This window comes from Clytia hemisphaerica, unplaced genomic scaffold (assembly GCF_902728285.1).
Source record: "Clytia hemisphaerica strain Z4C2 unplaced genomic scaffold, Clytia hemisphaerica genome assembly, whole genome shotgun sequence".
In the NCBI taxonomy this organism is placed as follows: Eukaryota; Metazoa; Cnidaria; class Hydrozoa; order Leptothecata; family Clytiidae; genus Clytia; species Clytia hemisphaerica.
In genome coordinates, this window is record NW_027103262.1 from 289589 (window position 1) to 305701 (window position 16113).

At 36.2% G+C, this 16113-nt stretch overlaps 1 protein-coding gene across 1 annotated transcript in view; it reads left to right on the forward strand.

The window, feature by feature from the left end:
• Nucleotides 1–3944: 3944 nt before the first annotated feature.
• LOC136799782 (trichohyalin-like) overlaps nucleotides 3945–16113 on the forward strand; it is a 63401-nt gene continuing 51232 nt past the window's right edge. The window contains exons 1-9 of the mRNA XM_067056493.1: nucleotides 3945–4175; nucleotides 8073–8471; nucleotides 9214–9419; nucleotides 10628–10803; nucleotides 11400–11504; nucleotides 12331–12631; nucleotides 13119–13378; nucleotides 14902–15170; nucleotides 15778–15907. Of these exons, the coding sequence (XP_066912594.1) occupies nucleotides 4029–4175; nucleotides 8073–8471; nucleotides 9214–9419; nucleotides 10628–10803; nucleotides 11400–11504; nucleotides 12331–12631; nucleotides 13119–13378; nucleotides 14902–15170; nucleotides 15778–15907 (1993 nt within the window). The 5' untranslated portion in view covers nucleotides 3945–4028. The remainder of the gene's footprint in view (nucleotides 4176–8072; nucleotides 8472–9213; nucleotides 9420–10627; nucleotides 10804–11399; nucleotides 11505–12330; nucleotides 12632–13118; nucleotides 13379–14901; nucleotides 15171–15777; nucleotides 15908–16113) is intronic.

Sequence of the window (16113 nt, forward strand, 5' to 3'; positions counted from 1 at the left end):
TTCGATTGCATTTATTCAGGTTGAATTTTTACGACTTCTAATGGTACTTTTTCTAACGAGTTTGATTACTCTGTTCTCACACTTATGTCTTTTTTTTCGCGTCCTTTTACGTGATTACTTTTATTTATATTTTTAAAGACAGGTAAGAAGGCATATTGATGTAACTGTCAAATAGTGTGCTCGGCGATATACGTCCGGAGTAAATTTATGGCGCAAAAATTGGAGCCCCGGACGTAGGTCCGGGGAAAAAGTTATTTTTTTCAGACCCCAGACATTTGCCCCGGACTGTCCGGGGCATAGGCAGGGTCGTGAAATAAAGTAGTAGTAGACTACTAGGGTGGACAGGCCAAAATTTTCCCCTCAATTTTAAGAAACCAAACTAATTTTATTTGAAAGTCCTTACCTTTGTGAGAAAAATGAGGGGTCATTTATTAGAATTGGTTAAGTATTTCCAAAGTTATTCCATTTTCAAAACACAAAAAAATCACCTTTTCAAAGAATCGCCTCCTTACACCACGCCAGCAAGAAATAATTTTCGGAAGCACCAAAATCGGGCCAAAAATGGCGGATGAAATCTAGTCTTCCGTGTGGCGGGGTGTGGGGAGTTTTGCCGGTGCGGTCTGAAAATCGGCCCGATTACTGATAAGGCCGATGAAATTTATATACGAGTTTACCGTCGGCCGCCCGCATCTCTAAAAAGCACCAGCATGAAAATTTCATTATTTTCAAAATTCATAAATTTTTCATTATTTCCATATTTCTTTACAACTACAACCTCTATCTTTGTTAAAATCGTCTCTACGCATGTTTACACGGGTAAACAAAGAAGATTTATTACAGAAAATGCTGCCGCCTTCAATCCTACAACTGCAGTGGGCGTCCCGCCCATATATCTGCCAAACCGCCCTGACCGCCATTTTAGTTTTTTACAAAATCTAGCGCCACTGTAGCAATCGATCTTTATTTTTCGTTCGCAAAAGATGCGAAGGGTTGAAGCGAAGCAAAATTTTTTATTTTGAGAGAGCATGATTGGCAGAAATGGTGGATAAGGTGCTTTTGGGAAAATAATGAATAATGAATAATGAAATCATGCCGCATCTATTTTTGGGTAAGTTCACGACGGTAAACTCATATGTAAATTTCATCGGCCTAAACTTTAGCTTATCGCTAATGAGCTGGAAATGATAGCTAAAAACAAATTTCACCACTAGAAAGCTGAAATCCTCAGCTTTCAGATGGTGTATGGTGCTTAAATGAAAAAATCCGCAATCTTGTTAAAAAATCGTAATTTCTTCTTATTTTTCGAAATTCCAGACGGCCTATAGATTTTCAAATAAAGCACTTTGTGATAGATTGTAGCCTAATCTTACCCTGGGTTTACTAAGAAAACCGCGATTGAAAAGATGAACCAGCTCAATAGCGACAGCCATTTGTTTCAATGTGGGTCGAGAATTTTCTGGTGCCGTGGTCAGCGCTAAATTGCGTTTTCACTTTGACGTCGAAAAACATGAATATCTTTGGAAAGAAAATAGATACCTGGATGCAGTTTTTTTTACTTGTTTCCCTGATAATTCCTGATTGATTTAAAAAAAAGAATGAACAGATTTGGATGATTCCAAGGTATATAAGTACTAATGCATTGAAGTTCATTTTTGTAAATTCTTCCTCGTTCCGCGCAAAAAATCCTGACGAGTGCGCACCCTAAGTAGAGATGTTAAAGTTTTTCATGCAGCAAAAATTTTTGTAAAACCTCTTTTCTTCTAGATTTGAGAGAAATTTTAAATTTGATCAACGTTTTGGGGGCCACATACTGTAAAAGGCAAAAAAGAGCACTACTCCACCCCTCTCCCACGCAACTTGCAAAAACCTCTCATTGATTTACTTATTTATTTGATCTTAGTATACTAAGATAGCGACTCCAGAAGTCATGCAACTTTCGTTGACGTCAAACCAAATGTTTCATTTTTCCGTGAACTTTGAACCCTTGGAACTTTTGTTCTATGTATGCTAAAGCGTTCCGGTTTTTACTAAATAAAAGCCCGTGATCTTAGCTTTCCAGCGGTATATAACACTGTGGACACGGGCTAGACGGCAAATTGGTAAAATGCCAATCGTTTTGCAACATTTTGAAAATTGTTTGCCAACTTTTTTGCTTCTTTAGCATGGGAATGTCCCAAAAAAATGTTTTTATTTCTGCCGAAATGGATTTTCTTTTCATTTGGGGTTTCTCCTTTCGGAAAAACTTATTCTTTACTCATAAGTTTTTGTTCCTCCATTTCCAGAGGCCCCTTGAAAATGGGTCCTACCACCTTTTTTGACTCATTTCAACCTTTTCCAAGCTATTTTTTTCAAAAACAAAAATAAAACAATGCAATGTCTTCTTTTTTCAAAAAAAGATATATCTTTCGTTATTTTGATAAATATACTAAATATTTTACAAATATTTTTATATAATAATATTTTAACACCATCAAAGAATTCTCCCTCCAAATTTGAGGTCTCTAACTAGAAAAAGAGATATGCAAAATTTAAGAAGCATGACTGGAAAATTTCTTTTTTTTCTTTTTTGACACATTTTTCGAATTTTTCCAAGCTATTTTCCTAACTTTTTTTTTGACATTTTTAGTCAAATTTTTGACACTAAAATTTGAATATCTTTACAACCACTAATCCTCTGGAGGCCTATGACCCCTCATTTTCTTTCTTTTTCAAAGCTCTACAAGATAGGATAGATTTTGAAAAAAAATTAAAACTTGAAAAATCTTCTGGAGTTGCTAACTAAGACATAACATCTTTTAAAAATATACCGTTTCCTTTGAAAAATTCAACCTTACTTTGTTTCTGTATATAATGACTAAATAAGGTTTTACTTATTAAAAGACGCCCAAATGCAACCATTGTGTAGGGATCACACTGTAAAGAACAGGTCTACAGGCAAAAACAAACTACTCTTCCCTCTTGGTCTACCTGGTGATTGAAATATTTCTATCCCAAACCGTGAGTGGTCCTAAATCCGACAGCCCTGCCTAAATCCGATGGGGGTTTTTCAAAGATACAAACTAAAATAAAAACAAAACTTTTAGTGTGACGCAATGAAGATACCAAAGTGTCAATTAAACTGAGATTTGATACACTGAACCAATTGAACCAAATAACAATAATTGTTTCTTATACAAAACATAATTATTTATTACGAAATTGTTAACGTTTTAAACACGAGCAATGGATTCAGAATAATAATGGAGGTAATTATTTTTACAACTCACACTTTATGATCACATTAATAATTGAAATCTTGACATTATAGTCATCTTGTTAGATGTTTTATTTTGAGAGTTATTGCAATAGTTTATTGTTCAACTTGGAGAGGGAATGTTTGTAAACATTGAATTTTCTTTCATAGCAGTTACTTAGGGGGGGGGGGGTCGGGTTAGACAGGGCTGTCAGATTTAAGGCCACTCATGACTGCAGTAGACTTGAATGATTGATTTTAGGTAATTGAAAAAATGATGATATGAGCCCTCAAGGTCAGTTATAGGAATGGAAGGAATAGGAGATAGAAAGGTTTTTAATGTTCTGTCCGAGATTTGTTGAGTTCTTTTTGACATATATGCCCTCTGCGGTTCCTCTACCCATTTAAATTCTTGCTGTTGGCCAAAGCAGTTGTTCGTCATACCAGCCTTTAAGACTATTCAAGATTATTATCACCATGATTTTTCATCCTACTTGTAAACCTTTGTACAATGCTGGTCTTTTGTAACCTCTTTAGCTATTCCTTTCCATAAGAAAATTTTTAAAGAATTCCTTTAAAAAAATGGAAATTTGCACATAATATAAGTCTATCTACAGAATTCCTAAAACCTTGTATACATTTGGATTACTATTCATGGTATAAAAACCAAATGTTGTTGGCTGATTTATTCTAACAATACCATTCAATTTTTAGCTTTTCTAATATATAAATCACAGAACTAACAAAATGTAGTAAATACTTTAAAATAACGCTTCCTGTTACATCCACCAACAGTATGGTTCTTCAAGACCTTGATTATATTTTTGACACATTGGATGTTAACTGCAATGGTTACATTGAATGGTTGGAACTGAAAGAATTTGACGAAGAACTTTTTCATGATGGATTGGATATTGAGCAGATTGAGTCTGCCATCGCAATGGTAAGTCACAATTATACTTCATATACCATTCAATCTTTTAATTACAGGTAGAGAGACATAAAAACACTACAATTACAAATTTCTATTTCTTTTTTTTTACCTTAGGGATTTTCTGCTTACTGTATTGGCCCTTTTCCTTAAACTTTTAAAACTTGATATTTCTGTGCCAATATCGGCGCTGATAAACTACTCCTTTCTCAGTGGTATTTTTCCCTCTACTCTCAAAATATCTAAAGTTGTGCCTGTCTTCAAACACAAAGGTTCTCCCCTTGAAGTCTCTAATTATAGGCCAATTTCACTTTTATCTAACATTGAAATTTTTTTTTAGAAAGTGATGTATTCACGTCTCTCTGACTTTCTTGAAAACCATAATCAAATCTACTCTCGACAATTTGGTTTTCGTAAGGCTCACTCTACTGAGCATACACTCATTAATATTGTCGAACGTATATCCGAAACTATCTTGACAATGGTGGGTTTGCCTGTGGTGTATTTGTCGATCTACAAAAGGCTTTCGACACAGTTGATCACGAAATTTTACTTGAAAAACTCGATCACTACGGAGTCAGAGGCATTGTTAACGACTGGTTCCGATCTTACCTCACCGCTCCCAGTATGTTTCTCTTGCTGGCTCAAATTCCATTTTAAAATCTATTAATCATGGAGTTCCTCAGGGTTCAGTCTTGGGTCCTCTGCTGTTCTTGTTGTATATAAACGATCTTCACCGCTGTATAAGAACCTCTGAAACATATCATTTTGCTGATGATACTCATTTACTAAATTTTTCAAAAACTGTATGGAGTCTTTGTGGGAGGGTTAATGTTGATCTCAGTCAGCTGGCTTAGTGCCAACAAAATTTCTTTGAATGCTAGCAAAACTGAGTTTGTTATTTTTCGTTCCCCTTGGAGACAGATGGACTGTATTCCAAGAATTAAGCTTTGCGGCAGGGGGGGGTACATGTTCAGTGTAGTGACCCATGGCTGGTGGGGTGGTGGTTTTTCGAAGTTATTTCCATTTAGTACATGGTAGTAAAAAGGGTGGTCTCCTAAAAAAAATCCCAGAAAAAATTACTACCATGTACTAAATTGGGTGGTACCAAAGTAAACTTTGATTTTAAAGGATAGTACAATGTAGTATATTCAGCTAGATTTGATCAAACCAAATCGAAAAACTGCCAGTTGTATTATCGTACTGCACTGTACTGCATGTGCCATAACATAACTAAAATCTTTCTTTCTTCTTTCTTTCTTTGTTTATTTTTTCTTTCTTTCTTTTTGTATAAAAATATTCAAATTTCGAATGTTTACATAAATCACTGCTGATTTCACCGTGACGTTTAATGTTATTGAAAGACTTACTTATTCAAAACGTAAAATAGTCATTAACTCAAGAAATGATTTCAATAGGTTTACCGTATTACTTCGAATAAACGCCCTTCGAATAAACGCCTCTCCTAAAAGAAAAATTATTTAATAAACGCCCCCTCAAATAAACGCCCCTTCGAATGAACGCCCTCTAGTGAAGGGGCGTTTATTAGAAACTTGTGACTTTAATTCAGATTTTAGTCATTTCTTGTAACCAGAGCAGTTTTCGATGCAATTTAAATCGTTGAGCCAAAGAAGTTTTGCACTAAGATCCTGATAAAGAACTAAAACAAAGGGCATAGTTGCTCTAAATATTAGACTTTAGACTAAAATAATTAAAAAAACGCCCCCTTCTTTTAAACGCACCCCCCCCCTCGAATAAACGCCCCTCTTAAAATCGAAAAAATTAAATATTAAACGCCAAGTAATACGGTAAGTAGGTTCAAGGAGCCAGCGAAAGCTTTTCTATCCAAAATTTTAGAAAAAAAATCATGTTTAGTATCAAAAGAACCAGAAAGAATGGTTAATTGTATTGAAATAAAGACAAAGTAAATGGTACAGGTGTGGTTAGTTTCCTGCAGCGTATTAAAAGGGTGTTGTAAAGATTCAAAATAGGTGATGGTAGCCACTACAGCGTATTATAAGGGTGGTATGAGGATTGAAATGGGTGGTGATAGTTACTACAGGTTACTAAAAGGGTGGTATAGGGATTTATATGGGGTGTGATATCTACTACAAGGTACTAAAGGGTGGTATAAGGATTCGAATTGGTGGTAATAGCTACTACATGGTAGTAAAAGGGGTGGTCCCCTAAAAAAAATCCAAGAAAAAACTAGTACCATGTACTAAAAAAGGGTGGTGGTCCCAGATTTTTTAAAAATTACCAAAAATCAGGTTATTACCCCATGGGTTACTACACTGAACATGTACCCCCCCCTGTTTGCGGGGAAATTCTATCACCAAGTAAGAGTGTGAAGTATTTGGGTGTTCACCTTGACAATCATCTAAACTGGAAGGTTCATACTTCTTTCGTTGCTGCTACATTGAGAAGGGCAGATGGGGCAATATCCAAACTTCGTCACTATGTTCCAATTCACATCCTTCTAAACATTTATCATGCAATTTTTGCTTCTCATGTTCTCTATGCTAGTCAACTCTGGGGACTGTGTGACAATACTGTCACACATAGGATTCTTACTCTTCAAAACACTGCACTAAGACTCATGACTTTTAGTGAGCCAAGAACTTCTGCCACTCCCCTGTTTGCTGAGCTTAAATTACTCAAAATCTTTGATCAGGTGAAAGTAATGAATATCTTATTTATTCAAAAATACCTCCAGGGTAATCTTCCATCTGATGTCCTATCAACACTTAATTTTGATGAAATTGATCACAAAACTGACACCAGGGGCAAAGCTATTAAACTACTAAAACTTTCAACGGTCAAAACCACAAATTTTGGACTTAACTCTTTCTCTCGTCTTTTGTCAAAACAATGGAATGAGTTACTAATAAATCATCCTGACACTGATTTTCACAACCTTGATACTGATGAACTAAAATCTTTAGCTACAAAATTCTATTTAGACAAATACAAAGCTGAAGACGAATAATCTTTGTGTGTGTGTGTCTGTGTGCGTGTATTGTGTGTGCGTGAACTTAGTGTGTTTTCCCAGGGTGGGAGGGGTGGGTGGTGTAACAGGAAGAACTTTATAGATAAATCTACTCAAAGAAATTGTCATAAAATAAAAGTAAAAATATTTCTTATATTCACTATTTTGTTGTCACTATTAATATTATGATAATCCTTTTTTCATTTTTTCTTTAGTTCTGTAATAATTTTTCAGTTTCTTCTAGGTTCCCCATTGTATTAGAGAAATCTATTTTTTTTTGTAAGGGGTTATCCTGCTGTGTTGCAGCGAAAATATATTCAATTCAATTCAATTCAATTTTTACGCCAACCCTAATTTAGTAGACGCCCCTTTGGCGCCCACCCTTTTTACACCAAATTTTTAAAACATTTTTAAAACACATTTTAGCTCTTTTTAATTCCAATCCAGCCAGCATGCAGCAACAAAAAAATAACTTCAATAGCGGTTGGCGTAAAAAGGGTCAATAAGGTATTAAATTTGGCTTTCATAAATTGTACTATTCATAAAATACGAAGTTTTTGGGAATCTTGGCAAACTTAGGAGGGGACATTTGCCTATGATTATATGATGCTAAGATATCTTAGTGTACCATTTGGAATACCAGGTACAATCTCTTCCAGGAAAAAAAATGAAAAATACCCTTTTGATACACAGATTTCTCCCATTACTTCACTTATTGCAGAAATCTCCTTAGTAATGTTTATAACATCATTTTAAAGTCGATAGAAGTGTGCTTTTCAGAGTATCGCAGAGTACTTACAAATATTCTATTTACGATTACAGAATTCATTTAACATTGCTCAAAGAAACATTCAAGGCTTTGTCTATTCAATATAAATAAACACAATTTATTAGATTGTCCTTTTATATAACTCTTTTAGGTCTGTGGCAGTAAAGCCAATGGTCGTTGTCGTAAAGAATATTTTCCTGACCTCATCAAAGAAATAGAGAGACGTCATTTTATGGAAGAGAAAATTAAATGGGATTTCCGTGCACTTGATAAAGAAGACAATGGAAGAATCTCACTAGAATCAGCATTGTTTCTTTTTAAAGCAGTGCATGGAGAGAAATTCTCGCAGCGTTATTGGAATCTGTTTGCTGATAGTCGGTTAGACCCTTATGAGGATGTCTACTTTGATGAAATCAAGTTGTTTTTATGCAACATACCAGAATATGCATCCAGCAACGGGGATCAGGAATATTTTCAACAACAGTTAGCGGTTAGGGAGAACGCTAAAAAGTTATTGGAAGAAGAACATCAAATTCTTGAAAAAATACAGGTATACCTTAATCCCATTAATTTTCGTGTGCCTTTTATTTTCGCGCAGAAAACACGTTTGAAAATAAAAGGTGCGCGAATTGAAAATTATTATAAATGTGCAGTAATATATCTTAAGTTAAGTGCTCTTTTTAAGAAACGAGTCCTCCAATTCCGGTAAATACCAGAATGGGAGTTAGTTTATTTTCAATGAAACAACGACAATCATGGTTTGTACTGTGTTGAGGAGGCTTTGGCAAAGTACAACACCTTTTACAAAATAGCATACCTGGTTGGACGCTCACCCTACTGGAAAAGCTGACCAAAAATACCCTTCAATTTTAGACCCACTAGGAAATTGACTATGATTTCATCCCCATGAATTGCACTACAAAACCACCCCCATCGTATTCTTTGAGCTTGAAATAATGGAATTTCTATTCTAATTGAGATTTCGAAAGAATAATTTTTATTCCCGCTTTGGCAAAAAGCTGCAACGGAGCTGTGAGACCATAGCGTATCCAAGTCCATGTTCAGTACATTGTTATACATGCTGAGGAAACTGAAACAATTATATAGTCCATTGTGTTGGTAATTACAAGACTTTCATGATTTGTTACTGATAACACGGTTGGGCCAGATTCTAATCTTAATTCTCCACTTTATGTGAACTTTTAAATATTGGTTTATGTTCAATCAATAAGGGTAATAAAAATTGACTTTGAGTGAAAGTAATATTTAATTGAATTTTATTCTATCTTAAGCATGATGAAAGCAAACAGGCAGCAATGGAGCAAGCTAAAATAGAGGAATCAAACAGGTTAAAACAGAGAGCTGATAATCTGTTAAATCGTATGGATGAGATTGGTATTGAAGCTCTCCTTGAGGATGATATGGATTTATCAGAATATGGTGGAAGAGCTAAAGAGAAGGTCACTGTCACTGAAATTTTAGATGCTCTCAAACAAAAGTGAGTTTTATCTTTTGATTGTTCACGTTTTTTAACATAGCTACTCTCGGCTACCTAATAGCCGGGGGGATTGGAATAAGCAGGAGGTTGGAAAAAATCTCAAAACTTAATAAGCAGGGGGGGGGAGGGTTCGGAATAAAAATGTCCTGGGTGGAAAATTTTTGAAAAGGAGGCTAATACAGCTGAATTAGGACAAAAGAGGGAACTTTCAAAAACATTTTTTCCCAAAAATTAATAAGCGGGGGGGGGGGGTTTGGAATAAGAATGTCCTGGGTGGAAAATTTTCAAAAGATTAATTAGCAGGAGGGGGCGGCTATTAGGTACCCGAGAGTATTCATGATATGCACAATTGCAGTGTCTTTCTCGGACCCAACAGCTGATTGGTTGAAAGTGACTTATCGACTGATTTTACGTCACTTACAACCAATCAGCTATCGGGTCCGTGATGTGATGTCAGAAGACATTGCAATGGTGCAGACCATGAATAGTTGTCTTTACTTTTAAGGGACTCAATATGTTGGATGAGGAATGTTATTGATGAGGGTGAAAGCTTTTGTAAAATGATGAATACAAAAATGTTCTTTAGTTTGCATTCAGACTGCAAGATCGGATAGGAAGTGTTTATATTGGTTTTGGAACGTTTTGGAACAACAAACGGTGCAGTTCCGTTCCGATGAAAAATGATGGTGCAAAGCAATTCGATCTGTTTTGCTTTGTAACGTCTTTTTGACGGTTTGGATTTTGATACTTACACAATGTTTGGGGATGTTTCGATATTCGGAGTGATACGAAACTGTAATGTGTGAGCATGATCTGCGTTCCCGAATGCCTTAATGGAAAAATTGTTTGCGGAATTTAATTTCGCGGTTCACAGCTCAAAATTTGGAAGTTTCGAGGAATTTAATTTCGCGGATTTATCAAAATACCCCGACTACAACTCCGATGTATTGGTCAGATTTTATTCATCCTTCGAGAGAGTCTCAAAGGGCTACGTAAAATTTATCATCGTCTGAAAAAGAAGCTGATTTCTTTTTGAAATCCAAAAAAATGACATAAAACCTCTAGAGAAAGGCTATTGTTTATATATACCACTGAAAAGCTATTTTCATTATGCTCTTCCTAAAAGCATTCGGTTTATGTCACTTTAAATAAAGTTTCGGAGTCAAAAGGGCTGAGTATTCACACCTTTTTCCTATAACACTCTTCAGGTATATGGTCTTGCGTGAGAAGTTACTTGGAGAAATGCTTCGAACAAGTATTGGTAATGGAATGTGGCAAACACTATCTGAACATGAACAACATCAGAAACTTTTACAACTGAAAATGAAAGAAGAGAAATTAAGACGTGAAGGGAAATTGGAAACAATGGCTATTCATCTACCAGGTATGTTATTAAGATTGTTTGTCAGGAGTTAGAATTGTTGTATGTATGTCAGTTTATTTCGTGTGTAAAGAAAGAGCACTGGTTCAACCCCTAGTGGGTCATACCAAAGACGTACAAAAATGGTACTTGGTGCCTCTCTGTAATTATGGGGAAAATGTGGCCTCCCCTACCTGCGGTAAAGAGGAGTCTTTAGGTCGGTCGCCTCTGACTGCTGCCACAGACTTACTACTAAACTCATTCCATGTTGACGAAGAGGTAACAACAAAGGTTCGCTCTAACACTACTTAACGACACAATATAATCTATATAAAGCGTCACGTATAATTCTAGACACGAGCGACACTTGTGCATTTTTGAGAACGACAGAGTGACTTAAGTGATTTGGAATAGCACGCAGTATTGACCCGTAAAATCGAGGACTGTAAAAGTGCTGATTTGCCGTCGTTCCCAGTCAGTTAGGACGTAGACAAAGTAGAACATTACCGTCTCCGTCGCAGGAAAGCGCACCTACATAAAACTCACTACTGTTGTCATGCTCATACCGGTCTAACCGAAATCGCTGCCACTTAGCATAATGTTCTTTCTCTCTTACATAGGTGCATCAACGGCAGTGCAATACAATGTGTTTGGGTTGATGGGAGAATCAGAGGCGGAATTAGAACAACGAATCACGGATCAAAATTCAAAAGTCGAAGAAAGTGGTAAGTTATTCTGGAAATTAAAATCCCAGAAACGCAAAACTACAAATAATCTATGTTATACCTTTGCCGTTTTTCAGATTTTTTGATCTGTGTGTTATTTTTCTGTTGCTTCAAGAATTATTTCGAAATTTTTATCGAAATTGTGGACTCGTTGCTGTGTTAAATATGGACACTGGTACAACGTAGGAATAGAGAATAGGCCATTTCACAGTCGCAAAGCGTAATGGGTAATCAGGGCCACTGCGCGTGAATGACGACTTAATAGTTTTGAAAATGTTTGACGAAGTCCTGATTACACATTATCCATTTCGACTGCGAAATGGCCTATAGAAAAACTTGATCATGTATCATGAATACTTGACGTATTGTAGATGCCGAAACTTTTCAAACAGGATTCAAATCACTTCTAAATGAAATGGATTTTAAAATGCCAAGTGAAGTGATTTGTTTAAACAGACTGACCTATAACAATTATTTTGTATTTTACACATCAAAAAGCTTATTTCCGATTTCTATTCCTTCCACTGATTTCTTGCTACTGGACTGGATCGGGCTTTCTATAATAACGGAAGTGTGTGCAGCTTTTGAGCTGACTACCTAGTCCGTTACATTTTTTCATTTTACGGGATTTGAACGTTTCGAATCTGAAACGTTCGAAAGTAACATGATTGCCTAGTCGCCTTGACGCAAAACTGGGCACACTTTCACGGGAAGTCGGTAGGATAGGTGTGTAGTGTGTACGGTATAAAAACTGTCATTTCGTAGCGTTGATCATTCTTGTTTTGGTTAATTAACTTAAATTTTATTTCGTCATTTCTTCCGTTAGGTTTATCTTTGGACGAAGTGGCGAGTGAATTTTCTAAGAAACTGGATACTCTTGAACAATCAAACTCAACCACCGACCACATGTTGTTGGACCTCAACAAACGTTTCACACTCGAATACGAAATTTTATCCAAGAAGTTACAAGGATTAAGTCATTACCAATCGTTAACACCAGCCCAACGAGAACGGTATTTGTTCTCGCTTGTCCAGGCTCGATTACGTGGAGTTCAAGAAAACGAGTTTGTAGCAGCGAGTCTTACTGTTGGATTGAGTGAACGTATACAACCACAGAAAAATGACAGGTAACGTTTTTCTTCTTGTTCGACAAATACTTCAATTTTAGGTCAAAGATCGAGGTTTTTTAATATTTATATCTATGGGAATAAGTAAGTAAGCTTGCGAACGCTGTCAAAGGCGACCCCCGTCAAAGGCGACCCCCGGTGGCTCCTCTTTCAATAGCTATCTTTAGGGACTGGAGTCACACGTTCTCCTTGGATTGCTCAACTTGCCCTTGATCCTTCTCTTAATTGCTGAGCATTAAGCATCAAGCACCATTTCGTACTTAGTATATGTATTAACAATTAAACTCAAGTATTTTCCCTTTTTTGAAAAATACCTACAGCTGACTTTCTCTATGGTAATGATTGAAAAATGTAAAATATAAAAAAAAGCCTGGGTCTCAACAATTAATTTTCAAGCTTCTGTAATTTCTTTCTTTATTTCAGATACTCATTCTTACACACGTAACGTTTTGCCCCCGTGTTCCATTCAATATTCCTTCCCTTTCAGATCGCAAAAAGACCCTGCGAAACACTCTCTTCTTAGCGAGTCCAGATTGAAACAAAACAAAGCTCGACGCTCATACGATGGCCCTGTGGTGCCACCTCGTTTATTCCCGCTGAAATCAAAATTCGGCCGTGTCGATTATGTTTTGCAGTTAGTACAAGAGTGCGAGCGACGTTACGCCTTGGAAAGAGAGTTCCTACTTTCAGCTAGTAACTCGAGAGAATTTACAATGCACCGAAGTTCAGCCAGAGGTTTGACAGAAGGTAACTATTAACCCTATTTTAAATGTAACCCTATTTTAAATGGAATCTTGATCGACAACCCTCTCTTTTTTTTTTTTTTTTTTTTTTTTTTTCATCATTAATTTCTTGATCTCCAAAAGTATATTGGTTCTTCTTACAAGAAGTTGAAATATTTTATGTATATGTTATGTATATAAATGTATGTATTCAAACTGATACGAAGTGGACAGCTAAATCATTAATGGAAGCTTAGTGGGCTGGTCGGCTACATAGTATAGAAATAGTAAATGAATGGGCAACCTAATATAGATAGAAGACGCTGAAAAATAGGTTCGTCGGATAAGATGATATAGATAAAAAAAAACACATAGGTCGAATTGTGTAGGTTGTCAAAGTCCTAGTTATGCAATGAAATAGTAAATATTAAATATTAGGGAGAAAAACTACTTATATGATAATATTTTAATATATTCATAGGAGATCAAACTGAGAAGAAAATTCGAATTTAGAATAGACTAGACGTAATAGCGCAACATCGAATTAACATCAAAACTAAACCATTCGGTTAAATTTGTAGATATTGTGATGGCAAAATTGTGGAATGGCTGCGGTAAAATAGAATATAGGTTCGGTCTCATTTAGGAATATAAAATGCTAGAGAACAATGTTTTAGATAAATAAAAATAAATATTAACATAAAATAAATATATCAAAAGGGGAACGCTAGAATCGCTGGTGGGCTAGAAAACACAAGAAGAGTGAGTCCAAATATATAGCAAGTGATTGAAAATAAATGACCTTAGAAAATAGACTAGGCTGCAAATGCTAAAGACTACACGTAAGTATCAGATACTAGATCGACTGTGTTGATTAAGTTTGTGACTCGAGGTTGAATTGAATTAGCTTAGAGATTTGGCTAGCGCCCTATCAAAATAAAAATTCCAGCATTTATCAGCAAAGCTTTCCTTTTTGTCAATTCGTTTGATATCAACAGGCAAGTTGTTGAAGCATTTTGCGGCCTCATGTGCAAAGGTGCCAGTTAGACGAGATGTGTCCTCAATGTCATGTGCGACCAAATTACCATTTCGGAGCTCTCTGTCTGGATCCGGTTGTCTATTGAGTTTGAGGTATGACGGCCAGCTGGGGTTGTGGCGATTGTTAGATCAACCATCTCAGAAACTGGTAACCATTCGAGATCGATTACGTCGCTGGTTCTGGCATAACGTTTGAGCACGAAGCCAGCGGCGGCGTTCTGGACTTTCTGAAGACGCTCAATCTGGGCTTTTGTAGCATCGGATAGTAAAGCGATACCATATGTCAGTTTACTGAGAACCAGTGACTCTCTATTACTTCAACTTCATTCAACTTCATTGTTCAAGGTGCCGTCCTTTCCAGAAGGATTTCTGTTCCCACATTTTCTGTCTTTCTAAATTCAGCAAAAAATTTAGACCAAAACTAGTTGTATAAAGTCGATATTTCTAACCGGAGTAAAGTTGTCCCAATAGATTTGTTATAGTCTTAATTGAGTTTCTCTTTAATTGAAGACGAAAGACAAAGACAGTTGCAAGTTCTACTGGCACAACGCCAGGGCTGGCGTGACCACAAAACGAGCAAAGAAAAGATATCAGCAAGTCAACAGAACCGTGGATATTTAACCGAAGCTTTCGCCTTAAAGTTCGAATCACTGAAACATGAAATGGAAGAAAAAGAACCGAAATCAACTCGTGATTCAAATGTTTTGATTGAAATTCTTGCGGCACTTCAACGAAAGCAAGATGGTGAATGTCAGAAGATTCTTGATGTCGGCTCATTGGTAAGTAGTGTGAAAACGACTTTATTTTTCCAAATTCCAATGGCCTTTTCCAGAAAAAAACCTCATACCCCCTGTTGAGGAAGTCCATCCCTCTGTGGCAATTTCAGGTTTAAACCCCCTCTGGAATTCTGAATTTTAGTAGGATTTGATAAGCTTCCCCCATGGAATTCTAGTTATTTTTGACAGATTTTTGTATCTCCCTATGAAATTCCGCCACTTATCAAAACTTATCTAAACTTATCTTACCCTCTTGGAATGGAAATGGACCTCCTTAACAGGGGATTCACGGTCTTTTTCTGGAAAAATCAAATTTTGAAATGGGTTAGTAGTTTCTAAAATCTGAGGTTCAGAATGTTCTTAATTTGTTCTATTATCAGCCTCGTGTTCTTATCAAATCGTTCTCATATAGAAAAAAACGTGTATTATTCAAGTCATAAAAGTGAATTCGAGTAGTTGTATCTTGTTTATAAAGAGATTTTATAACTAAATCTTATCAGAAAATTCAGTCTTCTATTTTTCTCATTCTCCCCCTTCTTAAAACCCACAAGCAAAAATTTCTTTCGGCTAGGGCGAAACTAAACCTCATGAATGAATTTTTTCCATATAGAGCAAAGGTGAATTGGAAGGCCACTGGCATGAACAAACAAACGCCATCCTTGAGGAGTGGTTTGATAACGTAGCAGCCATTTTGTTTGGTATCCTGGAAACCTCCCCTGAAGAGGAGGAACTGTTGAAAGGTTAATCTTATTAAGGTTTTGTGTGTCGTGTTTATCCTCAAAGGAAACCGTTTTTGATAGAAGTCTTTCTGCCATCTACCCTTTATTTTAATGGAAGGCATTTTGGCGAGAATTCAATTTTGCGAGAATTCAGTTTGGCGGACGGCCGAGAAAGTTTTCCCAGAAGGAAATTAATTTGGTGGATGGCTTGAAAAATAAAATTTGGC